The 21,841-nt window shown below is 38.2% G+C and overlaps 1 protein-coding gene across 1 annotated transcript in view; it reads right to left on the reverse strand.

Annotated features, from left to right (window-relative positions):
• Nucleotides 1-1,762: 1,762 nt before the first annotated feature.
• Nucleotides 1,763-21,841, reverse strand: part of ATP7A (ATPase copper transporting alpha) — a 147,170-nt gene continuing 127,091 nt past the window's right edge. The window contains exons 17-23 of the mRNA XM_040630413.1: nt 20,838-21,054; nt 15,995-16,141; nt 14,438-14,580; nt 8,636-8,839; nt 7,996-8,113; nt 5,940-6,042; nt 1,763-5,570 (exon numbers count right to left, since the gene is read on the reverse strand). Of these exons, the coding sequence (XP_040486347.1) occupies nt 5,294-5,570; nt 5,940-6,042; nt 7,996-8,113; nt 8,636-8,839; nt 14,438-14,580; nt 15,995-16,141; nt 20,838-21,054 (1,209 nt within the window). The 3' untranslated portion in view covers nt 1,763-5,293. The remainder of the gene's footprint in view (nt 5,571-5,939; nt 6,043-7,995; nt 8,114-8,635; nt 8,840-14,437; nt 14,581-15,994; nt 16,142-20,837; nt 21,055-21,841) is intronic.

Genomic DNA, 21,841 nt, shown 5'->3' on the forward strand with positions numbered 1-21,841 from the left:
GTGGATTCCTCCTAGAGCCTATAGAAGTAATACAGACTTGCTGACACTTGGATTTTAGCTTGAGACCAATTTCAGACTCTGACCTCCAGAACTCCAGATAAGACACCAAGTTTGCCGCAATTTTTTTACAGCATCAAGAAGAAACTAATAGTCACCCAGGTAGTAAGTGGCAGAACTGGGAGTTTGCAAATAGGTCCTGGGGGCTCCAAAATCACTGCTCTTCCCATCACTATGGGGGATGTGATGATTTTTAAGAAAGGAAGGATAGAAAAGTGGGGTCCTGGGGTCCTGGGATCGAGCCCCACATCGGGCTTCTCCGCTGGGAGCCTGCTTCTTCCTCTCCCACTCCCCCTGCTTGTGTTCCCTCTCTCACTGGCTGTCTCTCTCTGTCAAAAAAATAAATAAAATCTTTAAAAAAAAAAAGCTGCAAGAATCAAGAAGAGCTGAGCAGAGTTGATCCTGGGGTTTACTTTCCCCAAAATCTCTTCCACAGGGCCAGATGTTTTTCATTTCAATAACGTTATTTGGATTGAAAACAATCTTTCCAAATAATTGCAAATACTTCTGGCCAGATTTAAAGGGCACTGGCATTTTAGGATGTGTGAAATTAATCTCTGTTTTTGTCCTATTACTTGGTGATAAAACTGCAGTGAGGAAATCGAAGTTTTGATTGGGTGAGGCGAAGCAAGTAATGTTAAAGTAATGGCAACACTTCCGCTTATCAACAGGCCTGGGGGCATGGATCTGGACACTGACAATGAAAAGCTGGGGGCCACTCCAGGGCCATAGGTACATTATGCGAAAGACTACACAGCCTATTTCAAACTTTTCCAGAGAGAAGACTGTATGGAAGTTCTCCGATTTCTTAAGTTGCATGAGATCCTATTTATAATAGCATCTTCACTTGAACCTTGTCCTGGAGTCTTGCCTTTCATCCCTCACTTCTAATTCATCTCCACAACCAGTGGTCACATCCACGAAGAGGAAGCTATTAAGCAAGTAGGGTTGGTTGGCTCCAGTCACATTTGTGAAAAATACAGCTCTACCTCTCCTGTCTTGGTTTGAATTTTAGCAGGGACTTCGACGCCTTAACATAGCAAGCATTCCCAAATAGGAAGGTTTTCTGGTTTTTGGTTTTGTTTTTTGTCTGGAAGGTTTTGAAACCACACCTGGGATGTTGCCATCCTGAACATCCTTCCAGGTTAGTCAAGACACCGACAGAAGACGGAGGCTGAGCAGCTAAGTGGATGGTTCAGGGATTTTACTCTTATGTTTCCAGTTCCAATCCTATCTCATCAACCTGAATAGTCTCAAGATTGGGGGAGAGAAGTGAAAATGAGGTTTTCCTTTACAGTAAGTTTAAAACCCTTTCCTTAACCCACAAAAGTGCTTGGTAAGGGACTATATTTTGTGTGTGATCCTCAAACACTGTAGAGGGAGCCCCAAATGCAAGAAAACCTCTTGTCTCCGTTAAGCTCATTTGGGGTAGACAGTATCAAGAATGTATTAGAGACTACAAAATTCCTTCTGAGGACAACTATATTCCTTTCTTTGTTTCTCAGCCTCACTAAATGATACGGCAGTGGGGTGGAACTGAAGGAAACCAGAGTTCTCTTCCCTCCCACTCGCAGTGAATGTGTAGTGCTGCCTCCAGTCCTGCCCCATCATCGATGAACAGTCAAAAAAAGAACTAAACCAGGGTAGTGTGGAACTGCTGGAAGAGGAGTTGGATGGTTTAACAAAAGAGACACTGACAAAAAACCATTTCTCTACAATACTATAATTATAAATTTGAAGGCACATCCGTGGCAGAAATATGATCAATTACATGCTTATGGAAAAACAAACTACTGAATATCTTAACTGTAGTAGATGATTATTGCACAACATTGTCCACTGCTGTCTTGGGCACCAATCAATGTTTAACAATGTTTAGTTAAACATTTAACTCAAAACATAAGGTTGAGACGCCTGGTTTTGGCTACACAAGGTATCTATTATCAATGCCATGATAGAAGCTCTTTTAATTGAAGAACAAGATTTCAGGTTTTTGGGCGTTCCCTGGTTATTCACACCGGATAAACTTTCAGAGGGACTACAGAAACTTAGGGTAAAAATAGCTAATAATTCGGCATGAATCCATATTTTTTATATTTGGAAAAATAATATTTTTAGATAGAGAAAAGTAAGAAATAAACAAGCAAAAAATCCAAAGGGAGTGATTCCAGGAATGTTTTTATTCTTATTAAAATAACCAATAACCAGATGCCTCACCCAAAGAAAATAACAAAATAGAGTAAAATAAATATTAAGAAAAATAAATTTAAAGCAAGACTCACAAGAAATGGGAAAAAATTCTCAAAGAACATACATTCTTGATTTTAAGCTGTGTACATAAAAGACATGCACACTTAAATTTTTGGAAACATCTTGTCTACAGTGCTATTTTAAGCATTCTGAAGAAAGAAGACATCTGAAAAAAGAAAAAAAACTTTTAAAAAGTTAAAGCACAATATAAAACTTTTTGTTCACAAGGCATCAAGTTTAACACTCCAAAATGCTGATACTAAACTAGGAGAAAGAACATCTCTGTTTTCACAACTGACTGCCATACTTCTTTAGACTATAACACTAAATATTCTAGTTGTGTTTTTAACCTTTGAAATTCAAAAGGCATCTTTGGATATTCAAGATAAAAGGTGCCCCATAGTTGAGTCAGAACCAGCACTGAATATCAAAACATCCTTGTTATCTTCAGACTGAGGGCATGGTTACCGAGTGAATACAGAAGAGTGATAAAGGAACAACAAATAAAGAACTTCAGATATTCAAATATCAAATTCAAATATAAATCCATTTTCCTTCAATACGGTAAATATGTGTGTGTACATACGTATGTGTGTACATATGTATGAACAGACATACACATACACATTTATAACATTTGTTCTCACTAGTCACTACTTACTTAAAGCTAGTTACTAACTGAAAGCAATGTTTTTGATCCTGATATCATCTCTCTCTCTCTCTCTCTCTCTCTCTCATGTGAATACAGCTGCTCTATGAAGCTAATGCGAGTTCAGGATTACAAGAGACTTGCGGTAGAGAATTCAAAGATGGTTACAGATATTTAAAATCGGATTCTTTCTAAACATGTTTTCTGTTCTGATAGTAAGGGTTGAAATTAAATCCTTGATTTTTCCCAGACTATAGGCTGCTCTTCTCACTGTCCCGGGTCCCTTGGCAAGTGGAGCCCAAAAGGACAACTCTACACATAGAAATAAAAGTAGTAACTGGCTGTGTTCAAGTGTTTCAAAGACAGAGAAAGAGTAAGTAAGGGAGAAAGAGAGAGACGTGCTTCTTTTTCTCAAAAGTCTATTATACATTTGTCCTATTAGCTGTTTCTTCTGGAAGAAACAAGTTGTGGTAGGATGAGTCACTTGAATTAAAACAAAAAACAAATATTAAAATTCAAAGTGGAAGCATGGAAGACGGCACAGGCATTTAAAGAGCCTAGACATACAAACACATTCATATTTCATTAAGATGGGTTTGCCTTTCTAGATTAATAGCACCTTCATCAATAGTTTCAATTCTCTCTTTAAGATAGTTGAGATAAAAATGAGATTTTTTTCCAAATCTGAAAAGACAACATGGAATAATGTGGTAAACTTTTATGTGTGTGTATGAAAGGATAAGAGAGAAAGGAAGTAGGAGAGGAAGAAACCCATCCCCCACTCCCATCCGATTATAGATTCTGCCCTAAAAAAACTGATTATTAATATTCATTACAGACCTCAAGGGGAGAAAAGAACAACATTTACTGAGTGCAAATCCTATGTGCTAGGCATTGTGCTAACAGCTTTACATATGGCGATGGGAACAAAATATGAAGAATTTATTTATTTTCACTTCCGTATTCCGCACATGAAATCCATCTTGCAATTAATGAGGAATTTAAACAGTGATAAAAGTACCAGATCTCTGACCAGTGTATTAACTCCTAGGCACTCAGAGGGCGATTTCTAAATGAATATGGCACTGAGAACAGCCCCTGAATTTGAGAACCATGCTAACTAGCAAGGGCAAATGTTTTACACTAGAGAAAAAGTATAGACTTAGCTAAAAAGTATCACAAACTAGGGAAATTCTCATTTCTGTATTATAATTTATTATAGTTTTTGGTAAATGCAGCTTTGTGTAATAGCATTATTTTAAAGTCATTTTGAGAAGTCATCTAAAATACTAAAATATAATTAAAATCTACTAAATTATATATACCAGCTAAAGTCTTGTATTCTCTCCATAAAAGGACAAATTTAGTGAATCCAGGTAATTTCTTATGACCCGTATATGTTAAAGGTGGTAGTGTTAATCTCTGAAAAAGTCAACTGTGGAAGAGGCTCAAAATCTTAAGTTTCTGGACTGAGGCTGCTAGAGTAAGAACAATTGATAGTGAAACTCAGCAGGAGTGAAGTGAAAGTTTGTACAGAGCTAGGGAGTCAATGAAAGAAGAATCTGATTTTTTTTTTTTTTTTACAACAGCGGGAAGATAAGAAACGAGGAACCCTATGGACCCTTAGGGTCTTTTGGGCTACAAAATAAAGAAAGGAAGAAGATGTTGGAAAAGTTGTCAGTTATCTTTATCAATCAAAAATCACCTACACTTAGCTCACTCGAAAGAACAACAACAACAACAACAACAAAACGTACTAGGGCATCTAAGAAGGCAACGGCAAAGACAAAGATGCAGGGAGAATAAGGGGGGAAGAAAGCCTGTAATAAATAAGGCACGTCTATTTTTAAACAGTTTCTACTGTTTTCCTTCTAAAACCAGATGCTTGATACAGTGTTTTAAAAGCCCTTGCTCCCCAAGCTGGCAGGGATGAGAGCTCAAGAATGTCCTCAAGATCATGGTCTCAGATCTTCAAACTTTTAAGTATCCTTTTTCTTGAGCCTTTTCTTTTTGGTCAAATAAAAAAGTATCCATCACTTTAGCAGCAATTCAGCAATCTTCAATTGTAGGGCTTGTTGTAAACCTCACTGGCCTACCTTATCTGTTATTAGTGAAAACAAAGAGTATTGGAAATTCATTTTAAATAAAGCTAGGTTGAGAGCTAATGCTCTGAAAAAAGATATTTTTGCCATTAGACAAATGCAATTCAAAGAGATTCCCTAACGTAAGGGCACGAGACCGATATAAAAGCCTTCCACACATTTTGAAGTTAAGGAGACATCATTCATGCTGTATCAGTGCATAACCACATCAGCTAGTAGCATCCTGTGTGGCCTGTTACAATGTGGTGTCATCATCTTCCCTGCAGTCTCCCACCAGAAGTGAATGCTTGTCAGGTTCACCAGTACCAATGCTGTTTAGGGACCGTTTATCAGACAGTAGTGAATTTATGGAGGCTCTGCTGTAATTAACAAACCGGTCCAGCAAACCCAGTTTAGGAGAATTTCTCGAGGTGTCATCTATTCCAACATGAACGCTGATCTCTGAAGGCCTTTTCTGTCCCATCTGGCTTCGGGCATGCAGTTCGTAATTCTCGTAAGTTGGTTTTCTATAACTGAACACATGCAAAAATACACTAGTTTGAAACAACCAAATAGGAACTAGACACCTGTTATGGTCAAAACTGGAAATACATTTGCCGGGTATGAAAGCTACAAAGGTGGCTCCCGCTAGGAAAGTAACTCAAAAAAACTGTATGAAGTCACATGGTCAGAAATACTACTTCTCAGAGCTCCGGTACTACATTTTACCCCACTCAGTGCTGTGGTTGCTAGGCAGAGACTACAGAAGATGACAATGACATAGTTAACATTTATTATTAAGAACAGTTGGGGCCCATCAGACAAGAATAAGACCTACCAAGACTGACTGTGGATGATAAAAGGAATATAAAATACAAACGTGAGCAAGCCATCATACTTACAGCTTAAGGAAGAGAGAAGAAAGTACTACTGAAACAGATGAGGCAGCCATTGCCGCAGATCCCATCCAGGGCTGCAAAACCAAACCGATAGGCATAAAAACTCCTAGGAAACAAGTTTGGATTAGTTAGAGCAGGCAGTATTAAACAGATTATTAATGTGTTTCTAATAGATACATACAAATCAGTTCCCTGTTTGATATTTATTCAGCACTTTATATGTGAAAAATTGGCAGTGACGTAAATCGCCACCAACAGGAAGATAGAGTGTTGCTGTGAACATTCTTGTACATGTCTCCTTGTGCACACGGTGGAGACTTTCTCTAGGGTATACCTAGAGGTGAAACTGGATTATAGCATGGGCACATCTTCAACTTTAGGTGGATATTCCTCAGTTGTTCTCCAAAGTGCCTCGGACCAGATCATAATCCCAGCAATAGTGTGTGAATAGTGTATGAATTTGACAGACATTTGAACATTTGGCTTATATGATAGGGATAAGATACACTTACTGTACTTCTAACTTTTTCTGTGCTTATCTGTATTTTTCTTTTTTCTACAGTGATCATACATTACTTGCATAATTTTTTCCACTCTGCCCCTACTTTTATAATTTTAAAAAAATCATTTGCTCTATGAATTAATCTTTCTGGATTTTGATTGTCCTTTTATTTTTTTGTTCCCTCAGCATTTTGTGTCCTTGTTTATAAACAGGTTTGTAATTGTTCTTACATCATTTTGTGTCCTTCTTTGGCTCTCAAACCAGAAACAACAAGAAGAAAGTGATAACTATTTCTCTTCTGTTATTACCAACTCCTGGGGCGCCCAGGTAGCTCAGCTGGTTAAGCATCCAACTCTTGGTTTTGGCTCAGGTCATGATCTCAGGGTCGTGAGATCAAGTCCCACATTGGGCTCTGTGCAAGGCGTGGAGCCTGCTTAAGATTCTCTCTCTCCCTCTCCCTCTGCCCCTCTCCCTACACTCTCTTTCTCTCTCTAAAAAAAAATACAATTTATTACTAACTCCTACCAAGTCCCTAAGTACAGGACATTAACAAACGTTTATTTAAAAATTCTAAATTGCTTTTTCTTGGTCATATTCCTTTATTCAATCTCCCTCCCTCTCCCACTTCCCCACTTTTTCTCCTCCCCCTCTCTCCCTTCTCCCACCCCGTCTGTCTCTGTCTCTCTCTTTTTCTCTCATGGTACCCAAACTTAAAAAAAACCAACCCTGTTGGCTATCAGAATGTTAAGAGCAAAAAAATTCTCAGTATGCTATAATTATAACTATGTAACAAGACAAAAACAAAAACACTAATGCAAAGTAAAAAAAGACTAGAAGTAAATACACTAAAATGCTAACAGTACTTGTATTTGGGTATTGAGATTAAAAGTAAATTTGTTCTTGGGGCACCCAGGAGGCTCGGTCTGCTTAAGCGTCTGACTCTTGATTCTGGCTCAGGTCATAATCTCACTGAGACTGAGCCCTGTATCGGGCTCCATGCTCACAGGCAAGTCAGCTGTAGATTCTCTCTCCCTCTCTGCTCGTGCTCTCTCTCTTTCTCTCTAAAATAAATACATAAATCGTTATCTGTTCTCTTCAGTAAAAGATAAATAAATAAGTAAATAAATATAAACATAAATATAAATGTGAGAGCACATGCAGAAAGAGATGAAACATTGTGGCAGAGTATTATTAATTTGTAAATTTAAATGAAGACTATAAGGTTTTCATTGTATCTTTCTTCCTGGTTATACATAGCTTTGAAATTTTTCAAAATAGAAAGTAATAAATTAATATAAATATTAATATAAATTAATAAAATATAAAGTAATAAATCAATATAAATATAAAATAAACCTATCAGAATGTTTATATATTTTATGCCATAATGAACATTGCTCAAAATTACAATTATTGATTTTAATATTACCTTTCACCACACCAGCAGGCTACATATAAAAACTGAACTCAAAGCTAGTAGTAAGATAAAAAACTTCCAATATGATAGGTCTCTAATGACTTCAGAGGAAAAAGTAATACTAGCTAACAGTCACATACCAGCAGCTATGGGAATTCCAACTAGATTATAAATTAGCGCAAAAACAAAATTTATCCGAATCCTCTTGACAGTCTTCCTTGATAAGTCAATACTTGCCACTACATCCAGAAGATCATTCTGAGAACAGAAATATTTGTGATATTAGTGAGAGACTCTAACTTAACGAGTACTTTTGTATTTGATACTGTGATTCTAAAGACGATGTGTACCTTACGGTGGGTAATGAATTAACTATAAATTTCAAATACTGCTGAAAATTTCAGTCAGCCTTAGAAGATGTTTTTCAGGAATTTTTCTCAGGGGTCTAGAAAACACTTTTTGGGTTATATGCTGCTACACAGATTACCTCCCTTAAAATAATTTCAGCAAGTGTTTTTTGAAGATAATTTTATTATAAGTATATTCCCCAATCTTATTCTTTAACTTTAGAAGCTTGTCATTCTCATTTGCTTTGTTTGAGAAAGTCTGGAACTAATTAGTATGACTTCTCATACTCCCATCTTGAATTCTCCTAGTCTCAAAGACTAGGAGCACGGGAGTTAGAAGGAAAGAATTGTTCTACTCGACATACTTTACAACATTATCCCTGACCATGCGGAGCAATATCACAGACCTCAAAGTTCAGGCCACAGCACTTACCCTTATCAAAACCACATCAGCTGCTTCAATGGCTACATCTGTACCCGTGCCAATGGCAATTCCTACATTAGCCATCGCCAGGGCTGGAGAGTCATTGATCCCATCTCCTACCATTGCAACCCGTTTCCCCTCCTCCTGAAGTTGCTTCACCTTAGCAACCTTATGAGAAGGGAGAACTTCAGCAAACACCTTTGTAATGCCAACCTACATGAGGAAAAATAAACTCAATTCATTGCAAGAAATATTACCAGTACCTTAAATATAACACAGCAATAATGAGCATCGTTTTCTACCCACCAGAGAGCTAAAATTTCAAAAACTGATAATATCCAGTGATAGTAAGGATATGGAGAAATGAGCTCTCATATATATTCTCGGTGGGTGTGTAAACTTTTGTCGTCTTTTTGGAGGACATTTGACAGGATCTATCAAAATGCACACATCATTTGCGCAATTCCACTTCTAGCCATATTCTGGACATATTTATACAAGTATGAAAAGATATATGTTTGACTTCCAGGGAAGATGGCAAAGTGGGGGATGCTGGGCTCACCTCATCCCATAGATGCAACTGGATACACCCACATCAGTATGAATGGCCCAGAGAACGGACTAAGGACTGGCGGAACAGACTCTCCACAGTTAGGTACAGAGAAGAGGCCATGTTGAGGAAGGTGTGGAGGGGGACATACGGTCTGGAGCCAGGTGGACTCATGGGACAGTCTGTGGGAGGGAAGAGTGTGGTGGATCTGGAGAGGGGAGAGGAACAGACCCCTACACTGGGTGCCCCAGGCACAGGGGCCTGCATAGGGAAGGCAAGTCCCCACAGAGTCTGGCTTTGAGAACCAGAGGGGCCTGGCTTTGCAAGTTCTTACAATCAGTGGGGCTTAACACCTGGAACTTCAAAAATCAGCTGCTTCAGCTCTGGGAGAACCAGAGGGCAATAAGAAACTGAGTCCCCCCCACCATGCAGACAGCACAACAAACAGCTTCTAGAGCACAGAAGCAGCAGTTTGAAAAATGCCTGGAGTACACAGGAGGGAGATTCGTTTACTAATGTCAGAGTGTGTGCAGCAGAGGCAGGGATCTTTGGGAGACTTCTCCAAGAACAAAAGAACTGGCAGGCAGCATTTCCCTCCCCTGCCCCCAGCCTAGATACACCAACACCTGTGGTAAGTAGCACAGTGCCAGCTCTCTCCACGTAGATTACTAACAGTGTGCCTGGCTGCCACACAATTCTGCAGATCCACCCCCTCCAACCCGGCCAGACTCAGCAGTTTTCCCTGGTGACTACAGGTCCCCTCCCACTGCAGGCCAGCGCAGACCTTGCTGGAACCCCACGCCCTGCCTACGCTCTCTCCCATAGACGTGCCCCCTCCCGTATGCCGTATGCCCTCAGCCAGGGCCCATCCGAAGTGGTGCCACAAGCCTGGCAGGGCAGGGGTCCAAACCACTCCAAAGTGGCTCCGGCCCCAAGCAGAGAGGAAGATAATCACACACACAAGTCCAACTGGGGCCCTAGCAGTGTGTGGGAGGTAGATATCGGGTCTGATGGCAGGCTCTACCCACCTAAGAAAGCTTCTCAGGGGACAACACGGGGAGAGCACCCTATAGTTTGGTGCTACTGCATCTCTGGCAAACACCTGCTCGGACTCAGCTCATGCTCAAAGCAGCCCCAGACCGGCTCACTGACGCCACAGGGACCAAATCTTGCCACCACCAGGCAAAGAGAGACACTGTCGACAACTGGACGGAAGGCAAACGTGGCTCAGCCAAAATAGTCCAGTGCATGCAGCACACATAGAAGACACCAGCAGAGTGTCAGATCTAGTGAGCAGGGGACACTGTACTACGGGGGTACTGAAGGACCTCTTCTTCATAAGGACACCAGTTTCAAGAGCAGGAGATATAGCTGACTTTTCTAACACATAGAAACAGACACAGAAAGTTCAACAGAATGAGGAGACAGAGGACTACGTCCCAAACGAAAGAACAGGACACTATCACAGCAAGAGAGCTAAATGAAATGAAAATAAGTAATATGCCTGATAGATAACTTAAAGTAAGGGTCATAAGGATACTCACTGGACTTAAGAAAACAGTGGAGACTTCAGTGTGACCATCAACAAAGAGATAGGAAACATAAAAAAGAAGCAAATGGAGATGAAGAACTCAATAGCTAAAATTAAAAAATATACTACAGAGAATAAACAGGAGACTAGAGGGCCCACAGCAAACATCATCCTTAATGGTGAAAAACTGAGAGCTTTTCCCCTAAGGTCAGGAAGAGAACAAGGATGTCCACTTTTATTCAATATAGTATCAGATGTCCTTGCCACAGCAATCAGACAACAAAAAGAAATAAAAGGCATCTGGGGCACCTGGGTGGCTCAGTCAGTTAAGCGTCTGCCTTCGGCTCAGGTCATGATCTCAGGGTCCTGGGATTGAGCCCTACATCAGGCTCCCTGCTCAGCAGGGAGTCTACTTCTCCCTCTCCCTCTGCCTCTGCCCCTGACTCATGCTCTCTCTCTCTAATAAATAAAAAATATTTTTAAAAAAGAAATAAAAGGCATCCAAATTGGTGAGGAAGAAGTAAAACTTTCACTATTTGCAGATAACATCATACTATATATAGAAAGGCCTAAGGACTTCACCAAAAAACTACTAGAACTGATGAGAGAATTCAGTAAGGTCGCAGGATACAAAATCAATATACAGAAATCCATTGCATTTCTAAACACTAATTACACAGTAGCAGAAAGAGAAATTAAGAAAACAATAGCATCTACAATTACACCAAAAATAATGGAATATGTAGGAATAAGCTTAATCACAGAGGTGAAAGTCCGGTACTCTGAAAACTATAAAACACTGATGAAAGCCATCGAAGATGACACAGGCAAATGGGAAGATACTCCATGCTCATAGATTGGAAGAACAAATGTTAAAATGTCCATACAACCCAAAGCAATATACAGAGGTAATGCAATCCCTATCAACATACCAACAGCATTTTTCACAGAACTGGAACAAATAATCTTAACATTTGTATGGAACCACAAAACACTCTGAATAGCCAAAGTAATGTTGAAAAAGAACAAAAGTGGAGGTATCACAATCCAATATTTCAAGATATACTACAAAGTTGTGGTAATCAAAACAGTATGGTACTGCCACAAAAACAGACACATAGATCAGTGGAACAGAACAGAGAGTCCAGAAAAAAAAACCAGGATTATATGGTCAATTAACCTTTGAAAAAAAGAGGTGAGAATATGCCATAGGAAAAAACAAATCTTTAACAAATGGGGTCAGAAAAACTGAACAGTTATGTACAAAAGAATGAAACTGGACCACTTTCTTACACCATAGTAAAATAAATTCAAAATGGATTAAAGAACTAAATGCGAGACAGGAAATCATAAAACTCCTAGCAGAGAACACAGGCAGTAATTTTTCCAACTTTGGCCAGAGCAACATCTCTCTAGATAGGTCCACTGAGGCAAGGGAAACAAAAGCAAAAATTAACTACTGGAATAACATCAAAATAAAAAGCTTCTACACAGTGAAGGAAACAATCAACAAAACTAAAAAGCAACCTACAGAATGGGAGAAGATATTTGTATATGACCTATCTGATAAAGGGTTGATATCCAAAATATATAAAGAACTTATCAAATTCAACACCCAAAAAACAAATAATCCAATTTAAAAATGGGCCGAAGACATGAACAGACATTTCTCCAAAGCAGACATACAGACTGGCCAACAGACACGTGAAAAGATTCTCAACATTAGTCATCATGAGGGAAATGCAAATCAAAATCATAATGAGATATCACCTCATACCTGTCAGAATGGCTCAAATCAAAAACTCAAGAAACAGGTGCTAGCAAGGATGTGGAAAAAAGGGAACCCTTGGTCACTGTTGCTGGGAATGCAAACTGGTGCAGCCACTGTGGAAAACAGTGTGGAGGTTCCTCAAATAATTAAAAGTAGAACTACCATATGATCCAGTAATTCCACTACTGGGTATTTACACAAAGAATATGAAAACACTAATTCGAAAAGGTATATGCACTGCTATGATTATTGTAGCATTATTTACAATAGCCAAGATATGGAAGCAGTCCAAGTGTCCATCGATAGATGAATGGATAAAGAATATGTAGTAGGTATATACCATGGAATATTACTCAACCATAAAAAAGAATGAAATCCTGCCATTTGCAACAACATGGACGGATCTAGAGGGTATAATGCTAAGTGAAATAAGTCAGTCAGAGAAAGACAAATAGCATATGATTTCACTCATATGTGGAATTAAAAAAAACAAAACAAACGAACACGGGAAGACAGAGAGACAAGCCAAAAACCAGACTCCTTAACTACAGAGAACAAACTGATGGTCACTAGCGGGGGGTTAAGTGGGAGGATGGATAAAATAGGTGAAGGGGATTAAGAGCACGCTTACCATGATGAGCGCTAATGTATAGAACTGTTGAATTACTATGCTGTACACCTGAGTCTAATATAACACTGTATGTTAACTATACTGGAACTAAAATATAATTTTAAAAAATAAATAAAAAATAAAAAATGAAAGCTCTGTGAAACCCCTCCCAAAAAAAGATGTATGTCCAAAGATTTACATCACTGTCTGTTTGTAACAAAATCTTCAAAACCACCTAAATATCCATCATTAGAGGAATGTTTAAGTAAATTATGATACATCCATACCACAGAATTCCATGTAGTAATGTTGAAAGGCTAAAATAACTTTGTATGTTTAGATATGGACAAAGCTCCAAGGCATATATGTTGTTATGTATAAAAAGCGAACTGCTGGGGCGCCTGGGTGGCTCAGTCGATTTGAGCATCTGCCTTCGGCTCAGGCCATGATCCCAGGGTCCTGGGATTGAGTCCTGCATCGGGCTCCCTGCTTAGTGGGGAGTCTGCTTCTCCCTCTGCCTCTGCCCTCCCCCCTGCTCGTGCTCTCTCCCTCATGCTCTTTCTCAAATAAATAAAATCTTTTAAAAAAATAAAAATAAAAAATAAAAAGCAAACTGCTGAATGAACAATCTTTGGAAAAATGATGTAATTTATGTTGAAAAAACCATAACTATACATTTGTATATGAACACATATGCCTATGAAAAATTGGGGATAGGACTGGACAGAGAGCTTGGGAAAAGGGTGACTTAAACTTTTTACTTTATATCCTTCCACGTTCTTTATATAAGAATGTACTCATCTATTACTTGTGCTATTTAATAGAAGAGGGAGGAGGCATTCTGAAGTAAAAAAGACTAATATGAGAAAAGTTTTGTAGATAAGGCAAATGTGGGGGTCAGGAGCAGAAAATTATGTCAAAGTGGTGCATTAGGCGATGGTTCCACCAGTGATGTTCAGGATGGACTAGAGAGGGAAGTGCCTGGAGCTTTCAGCTGTAATTTAGGCATGAGAGATTGGGCACCTGAGAGTGTGGCTTACGCTGGCAGCACCGGTAAAGAATATGAGCAGCATTTCAAAGGAAGTATCAACAGAAACTGGTGTATGGTGTTGCTGAAGCAACTCATGGATTAAGTAAATGGTTTTTTAGTTATAACAATAACACAAAGTCCAAACTCCTTCCAACACAGCATGCCAACTGTTCTTTAAAGAACCAGATATTGATACTCAGTGATAAGAAAAATAATAGGTAGTATGAATCTTTAGCACTTGGAAGCAAGAAACAAAATGTATATGAAGAACTAGAAGTTACCACACACCCCCACCCCAACAACTAAGTAAACCAATTACCTGAGAAGCAATAGATCTAGCCGTTTTACTGTTGTCTCCAGTCATCAGAACTACTTCTAAGCCCATAGATTTCAAAATATGGACAGCCAATTCTGCTTCAGGCTTCACTGTATCAGCAATAGCTATCAAGCCACACAGCTCATCTAATATGGGAGCACCAGAAAATAAGAGAGTTTGGGAATATGGCGAAGGCAGGAATAATACTCTAACTTAAATTTTGAGAAAGAAATTAATTTTGTTAAGCAAAGTTGTTCAGGGCTTAGCTTAACTCAGAATGTCTCCAAGCCCACACAGGCTGTATTCCACACAGTCTGCAACAAACCTCCATATTTAGTTATGAAAATTTCAGAGTGAGGTAGGGGTTACTAATGAAAGTAGTAATTGGAAAATGAAAAGAGAGATCTTATTGGACACTAAAAGACTCTTTTTTTTCCCCTTCGCGAAGTATTGATCAATAGTCCCAAACAGTTTAGTTCATTTAAAGGTAAATGAAACTGAAAACTAATGCTTTTTTTTTCTTTTTAAGGTGAAGGGGGTGGATTGAGACAAAATTGGCACTTTACACTGGGGAAAGAAATCACTGCAAGTAGTTATTTTATTTTAAAAACAAAAGTAAATGGTATTTTTTGCTCCTTCTGGGCCTAAAAATGTCATAGTTAAGATACTGCCTTCATGCTTAGCAAGGATTATAAATGTTGACTAATTAATCTCACAGCTAGAAATTTACCCAAGAAATAATTTAACAAAAGAAAGCACCTAAAACCTCATATATGTTTATCATAGTGTTATTTATAATAATGAAATATTAGGAATAACTTAAATTTCCAACAAGGGAATTATGAAGTTAGTTATAGTAATATAATAAATTACTGTGTGTGTATATATATATAAATAAATTACTGTATATATATATATGTAATAAAAATAAATAAATTAAGCAGAATTAAAATAAAATTAGAAAATATTTATGAATATAGCAAGTAAATGAATAAAGCAAAATATAATAGTACTTGTACAAGGGATTTTAAATTTTTTTTAATGATTTTTTATTATATTATGTTAGTCACCATACAGGGATTTTAAATTTTTATTCAACTTTATTAAGGTAAACTGTATATGCAAAATACGCCCACTTAAAAACAGCATATATACTAATATTATAATTCTGTACATATATTATATTGTATATAAAATATACACACACATACACACACAACCAGAAATGGAATACATGCAATTAAAACTGACACTGAGTTAGGATGATGAGATTATAGATATTATTTGCTATTACTTTAATGTTATTCTATTTTTAAGTTTAAAAAAAAATCCTTGATTAGCTTTTTTTTAAAAAAACATAGGCCAGGGAGAAAAAACAAAGCCAGGCAAATGCAAAAGAATTCTAAGTTAATCAGTAACAATTATGTATTGCTAACATTTTCACTTTGCATTCAGGCTGCTTTTCAAAAGACCTCAAGTTCAGAAGTCTCTCAAAAATATACATAGAATCATAACTGAGATCATAACATTGAGTCATAGCGTACTCATGGAAAACCTTACCATCAACTGCCACCAATACAGCAGTCCGACCTTTTCTTTCATGTTCGGTCATGGAATCATCTACATCGTTATTAACAACAAGACCGTTTCTAATCATCCACTCCCGGTTACCAATGAGGACTTTGTACTGCTGAGCATTAAGAGCATCTGAAATAAAGTACAGGAAGAACATTTAGTGAGACTGTTTAATATTTGTAACAACACTGTGAGGCACGTTCTTCCTGTCTAACCTTACACAGTCACTATGTTGTATGTTTGGTAGACCGCAGCCTACAACAGTGATTTCCAAATTTTCAAGGAACATACTCTGCTCTTCTATGCCTTTGGGCCTTTGCCCATGTTGCTGTCTCCACCTGGAATGTCCTCACGTCTCCTCTCCAATTATCAAACTCTATCCTATTCTTCAAGAGCCAGTTCAAATGTTACTTTCTTGGTGAAGCTTTCCCTTTGATCTTTCACACAACTGAATTAAATTCAAAATATTTATTGTGCATCAGTAGCTGAATATGGTTGGATGAAAACATATAACCATACTGACATCTCATTTTAAACATGTGACCACTAACTTAACTCAAGTCCTCAGAGTTGTCCGGCAATTCTATACTTCCCTAGTCCATTCATTTTCTGTTCCTTCTAGAGAGCTAGTTTACACCTTCTCTTCTCCCACCCTTATCTATGGCCAGATGATGAATCTGCTTCCTACTTCAGAAAGAAAAGCAATCAGAAGAGAACTTCTGCAAGCTCTCACCGACACATCTAACCAACTACCTGTGCCTATGTCTACACCAATCTAGCTACTCTTCTATTATAAACTGCCCCTGCTCCTGTTTGAGGCCAGCCTCTCCACTTATGCACTAGACTCCCTTCCTTTGCTTTTCTAGAACATTTCTCCTACAATTCTCTCCTCTTTCTCCCGCATAATCCCATTTTCTCTGTCGCACATAGTCCTATCTTTAAAAACAAAACAAAACAAAACAACCTCTCTTGATCTCACTTACCTCTTTACTACTGCCCCAAATTTCTGCTTCTGTACACAGCAAAACTTCTTGGAAGTGTTGTCTCTATTGACTATCTCTAATTCATATCTTCCCATTCGCTTGTGAACCCACTCCAATAAAGCTTTCATCTCTACTACTCCAAAGACTTGTTCACACAGTATGCCAGTGATCTTTATTTTCATAAACCTAATGGCTAATTCTTGTTCCTCATCTTACTTGCCCTATTAGAAGCATTTAACACAGCTGATCACTCCCTTCTTCCTTGGCTTCTAGGACACCAAATTCTTATGAGTTACCTCTTCACTCACCACTTCTTCTCAGTCTTCTTTGCTGATCTCCTTGATCTCTTAACCTATTGTACTGTAGGGCTCAATCCTTAAACCATCCCCCCTTCTACCGACTCTCACTCTTTGGTGATCTTATCCATTCTCATAGCTTTAAATACAGTCTACACCAGCTTTGTCCAACAGAATTTGGAAATATTCTATATCTGCTATTTAATACAGTAGCCGCTAACAACATGCGACTGTTGAGCAGTGAAATGTGGCTAGTATGGCTGAAGGGCTGAATTTTAAATTAAATTTATTTTTTAAAGTTTATTTATGTATTTATTTTAAGTAATCTGTACACCCAACATGGGGCTCAAACTCATGACCCCAAGATCAAGAGTCACATGCTCTTCTGACTGAGCCAGCCAGGCAGCCCTGAATTTTAAATTAAATTTAAATAATTTAAGTTTCAGTAGTCACATGTAATGAATGGCTATCATATTGGAAGGCACAGAACTGTAAGTGGATGACTCCCGAATCTACATCTCCAACCTAGTCTGTTTCCTTGAACTCCAGACTTGTGCGGCCAACTGTCTACTTGTTATTTCCATTTATATGGCATCTGCACTTGAATATCTAATAGGCACTCAAATTTAACATGTAAAAAACATGATCAGTTCTCCTCAATATTGCCCTTCTAGTGGTCTTCCCCATTTTATTTAAATGGTAACTTCAAACCTTGGCATAGTTCTTGACTCCTGTTTCTGTCATGCCCCATACCCAATCTGTGAGAAAATTTGTCAGCCAGCTCTCCCTTCAAAACACATCCAGATTCTGATCACTTCTTATGACCTCTACTGTTACCACATTGGTCCAAACCACTCTTCTCTTTCACCTGGATTACGGCAACAGCCTACTAACTCATCTCCCTCCTTCAATCCTTCCCCCCATTCCTCCAACACTGTATTTTTGTCAGAGCAGCCAGGGTAATATTTATAAAACATTAAGTTGGATTCTGGCACTCCTGTACACAAAACTCTCCAATGGTTTCCCATCTCAAGGGTAAAAGCCAAAATTCTTTCAATGTTCTTACATAATCTAGTCCTGTACTACTCTCTAACCTCATCTCTTACCCCTTTCCCACTCATTTACTCTGCTCTAGGCACACTGTTCTCATTGTTGTTTCTCAAACTAGGCTTGGGTACTTAATATCTCTCCTGCCTGGAATGCTCTGGTCACAGACAGTCACATAGCTTTCTCCCTCCCCCTTCTCAGGTTTTTGCTCTAGCACCAACTTATCAATGAGGCCTATTCTGATCATCCTACATAAAATAGGAGACAATCCTCACAGCATTCCCTATACCCCTCTACCCTTCTTTATTTTCCTCTACAACACGATCTCCATCAGACGTATTGTATTTTCTTATCTTTTTGCTCACTGTTTTGTGTTCTCCCACCAGGAATATAAGCTCCCAAAGATAGTGACTCTGTCTATTCTGCTTGTTGCTGATTCTTTAGTGTCTTGAACAGTGCTTAATAAAAGGTGTCAAATGAACAAAATTACTATGTGTCAGTATGCTTGACACTGGAAGTTCGCAGACAAATAATAAATTGTAGTTTGGTGGAATCAGGCAGGTAAATAAAGTATTACCATGCAGTGTACCCAGCACCAAAAAAATAGAGCTTAAGTACAGTACATATCAGTTGACAAAGGCTTCACTGAAGAGAGATGTGAGCTGAGTTTTGAAAGATGAAAATAAGTTCACGAGGTAGATGCCGCTGTAGACAATGACGTTACCCAGAGAAAACAGTACATGATCTAATAAGCAGGAAATGACACAATGTAAAAAGGAACTGTAAGTAGTTCATATGACTGGAACAGAGTACATGGAGGTCAGTGGAAAAAGACAAAGTGGGTGGTGTAGGTAGGCAGAAGACATATCATGGGGAACGGACCTGGAACAAAGTCCAGAGAGACTGGTCTTCGTCCCACAGGAGACAGCCAGCAAAGCCAGGATCCCTAACAGAATCACGCTGATAGGGTTTAGGATACATGCAAACCTGGAGCACTGGGTGTTATACTAACATAACATAATAAAAAATTATTATTAAAAAAATAATAATAAATGCTTCCCAGATTGCTGTAAGCCTTTGGTTAAAAAAAAAAATAAAGGCCTACTCTGCAAAAACAAAACAAAACAAAAAGGATACATGCAAACCTCCAAAACAAAAATTTTTGGCAGGGTGGGCATAACTTTTATCACAGTCCTCCAGAGGTTCATAATTCAAAAATAAATCATAAACCACTATAATAAAAGGTATTAGTCAGACAGTTATATCATCATATTTGCAGGTTAGCAAAATCACTAAGGCACAAATGGGTGGGAAGGTGCTAGAACACTTAGGTGGCTATATTATATTTTGGGGCAGATGGACAGATCAACCAGAAACTCGGGAAAACAGGCCTTGGCTAGAGATGTGGATTTTGGGGTGGTAGTAGAAGCCTACAGGTGGCAGAACAAGCAATAGACATGAATGAGATTGTACAGAGAGTATATAAAGTGAGAAAAAGACAAAGAACAAAACCCTGGGGATCCCCAACATTTGAGAGCAGGAGAAAAGAGAAATCAGAGGAGGTTTGGAAGCAACAGCCAGGTAGGTGAGAGGATAATCTAGAGAACAGATGGTCATGAAATTAAAAGAAGAAAGAGCTTTAGGAAGGAAGCAATGGTCAACATTCTCAAATGCCTTAATGACATTCTCAAATGTCATGCAGGATGCAGACTGAGAAGAAACCACTGGAGTGAGTACTGAATAAGATCATCAATGCACTTAGAAAAAATAGTTTCAGTAGTATGAATAGGGCAGAAGCCAGGCTGTGCAGTGAATAAGTGAATTCAGTAAACCGAGACTTCTCTTTCTAGAAGCTTCGATATAAAGGGGAAAAAAAAGAGACACGATACAGTCTAGAAGGGATTACAGTGATACTGATGGAAGAAATGTTTATATGTTTAGGAAAAGGAGCTAGTACAGAGAGATGGAAAATAAAGAAGTGAGGGGATGTAACAGAGTAAGGTCCCTGAAGAATCAAGACAGGGTAGGATCTAGAGCAAAGATTATGGGATTCATCATGCAAGATGAGGGATACCTCTTCCCCTGAAAAAGGAATCATTCTGGGCAAAAAGCTGAAAGAACAAATGTCTGAGAATCTTAATTTTCTATGTGAAAAATAAACCTGACAATTTGCTTAGGGAACTAGGGAGAAGGCCACAGTATCTCGTGAAAGATATGAAAAGCTTAGAGTAACTGTGGTAAGAAATAAAAGAAAGATAGCTGAACTAATATGGAAGATCAACTAAGACTAGAATTCATCACCCTATGGTAGAATCAAGGAGCACAGCTGAGAAATGTTCTCGAATAACTCAAGTGAAGTGACCAGAAGGTCTATGGTAAAATTATTTGAAGAATGAAACCATGATGCCAATTTTTGTTTCTTATCTAACAGTTCAGGATTATAAAGTTAGACATCTGTTTATATTTGTCCCATAATTGGTACTATGAAGAAAATTAGCTTACTTGAGAGCTGGGCATCAATAATCATGGAAGATGAAGTTGATGACTGTTCATTACTCGCACCAATTTGAACCAGGGATGCATTTTTAATATTATTTTCCTCTATCTTCCAGTTTTTCTTATGTAGCAAGCCTTCAATATTGATGACTTTACAGCTAATACCACAGCCTGGCACAACCTGGAAATCTACGCAGGTACCCAAGGTTTCAGTGTCCAGCTCCTAACAAATAGAAACAGAAGGATTTCTTCTGCTGTTCCAATAATCCAAGGTCATCAATAGTACGATCAAAGATTATTGCTGGTTAATTCTAAATGTTTAGAATAAAACATCAGGATTGTTTATTTTAATCCCACTCTCTAAAATTTATACCAAGTTCAGAGAGAGAAAACATGGAAGGTTTACCAATATTCTCTGTCCTTTCCAATAGAGAATTACAAGTTAAATATTTAATTCTATTGTCAAGTCAGATTTTCTATTCAGTACAGGGCAAAGGGTAACAAAGAACAGGGCCTTTAGTTACCAGAGTGCCTCTCTAGTATGATTCTGTGTCCTTAGTAAGCCAAAGAATTTTGGTGGCCATCATTGTTTCCTGGCTCTTTATATCTTCATCCTCTCTGTTGTTTGGTTTGGGTGTAAAGAAGCCAGGTCAGTAATAGTAAATTGGTAAAAAGGAAAGAACACCAATGATAGGAATTGGCACATCATAACTGTAAAATTATGAGATAATTTACAAAGAACTTATACAAGTCAATGAAAAAAGGGTAAACAATCCTATGAAAAAAACTGGCAAAGGATACAAGCAGAAAAGTTACAGAAAAAGAAATTCAAATGGCCAATGAAAAGATGTTCAACCCGATTTATAATTATGGAAATACAAAGCAAACTATCAATGAATAAGTATTTTTTATTTATTAAATTGGAAAAAATAAAGAAAGAATGTGGGAAAATGAGCACTAATAACTTTTGGTGGAAGTATAAACTGGTACAACCCTTCATGTAGGTATTG

The sequence above is a fragment of the Ursus maritimus genome (genome assembly GCF_017311325.1).
Source record: "Ursus maritimus isolate PB19 chromosome X unlocalized genomic scaffold, ASM1731132v1 scaffold_X1, whole genome shotgun sequence".
NCBI classification, from domain to species: domain Eukaryota; kingdom Metazoa; phylum Chordata; class Mammalia; order Carnivora; family Ursidae; genus Ursus; species Ursus maritimus.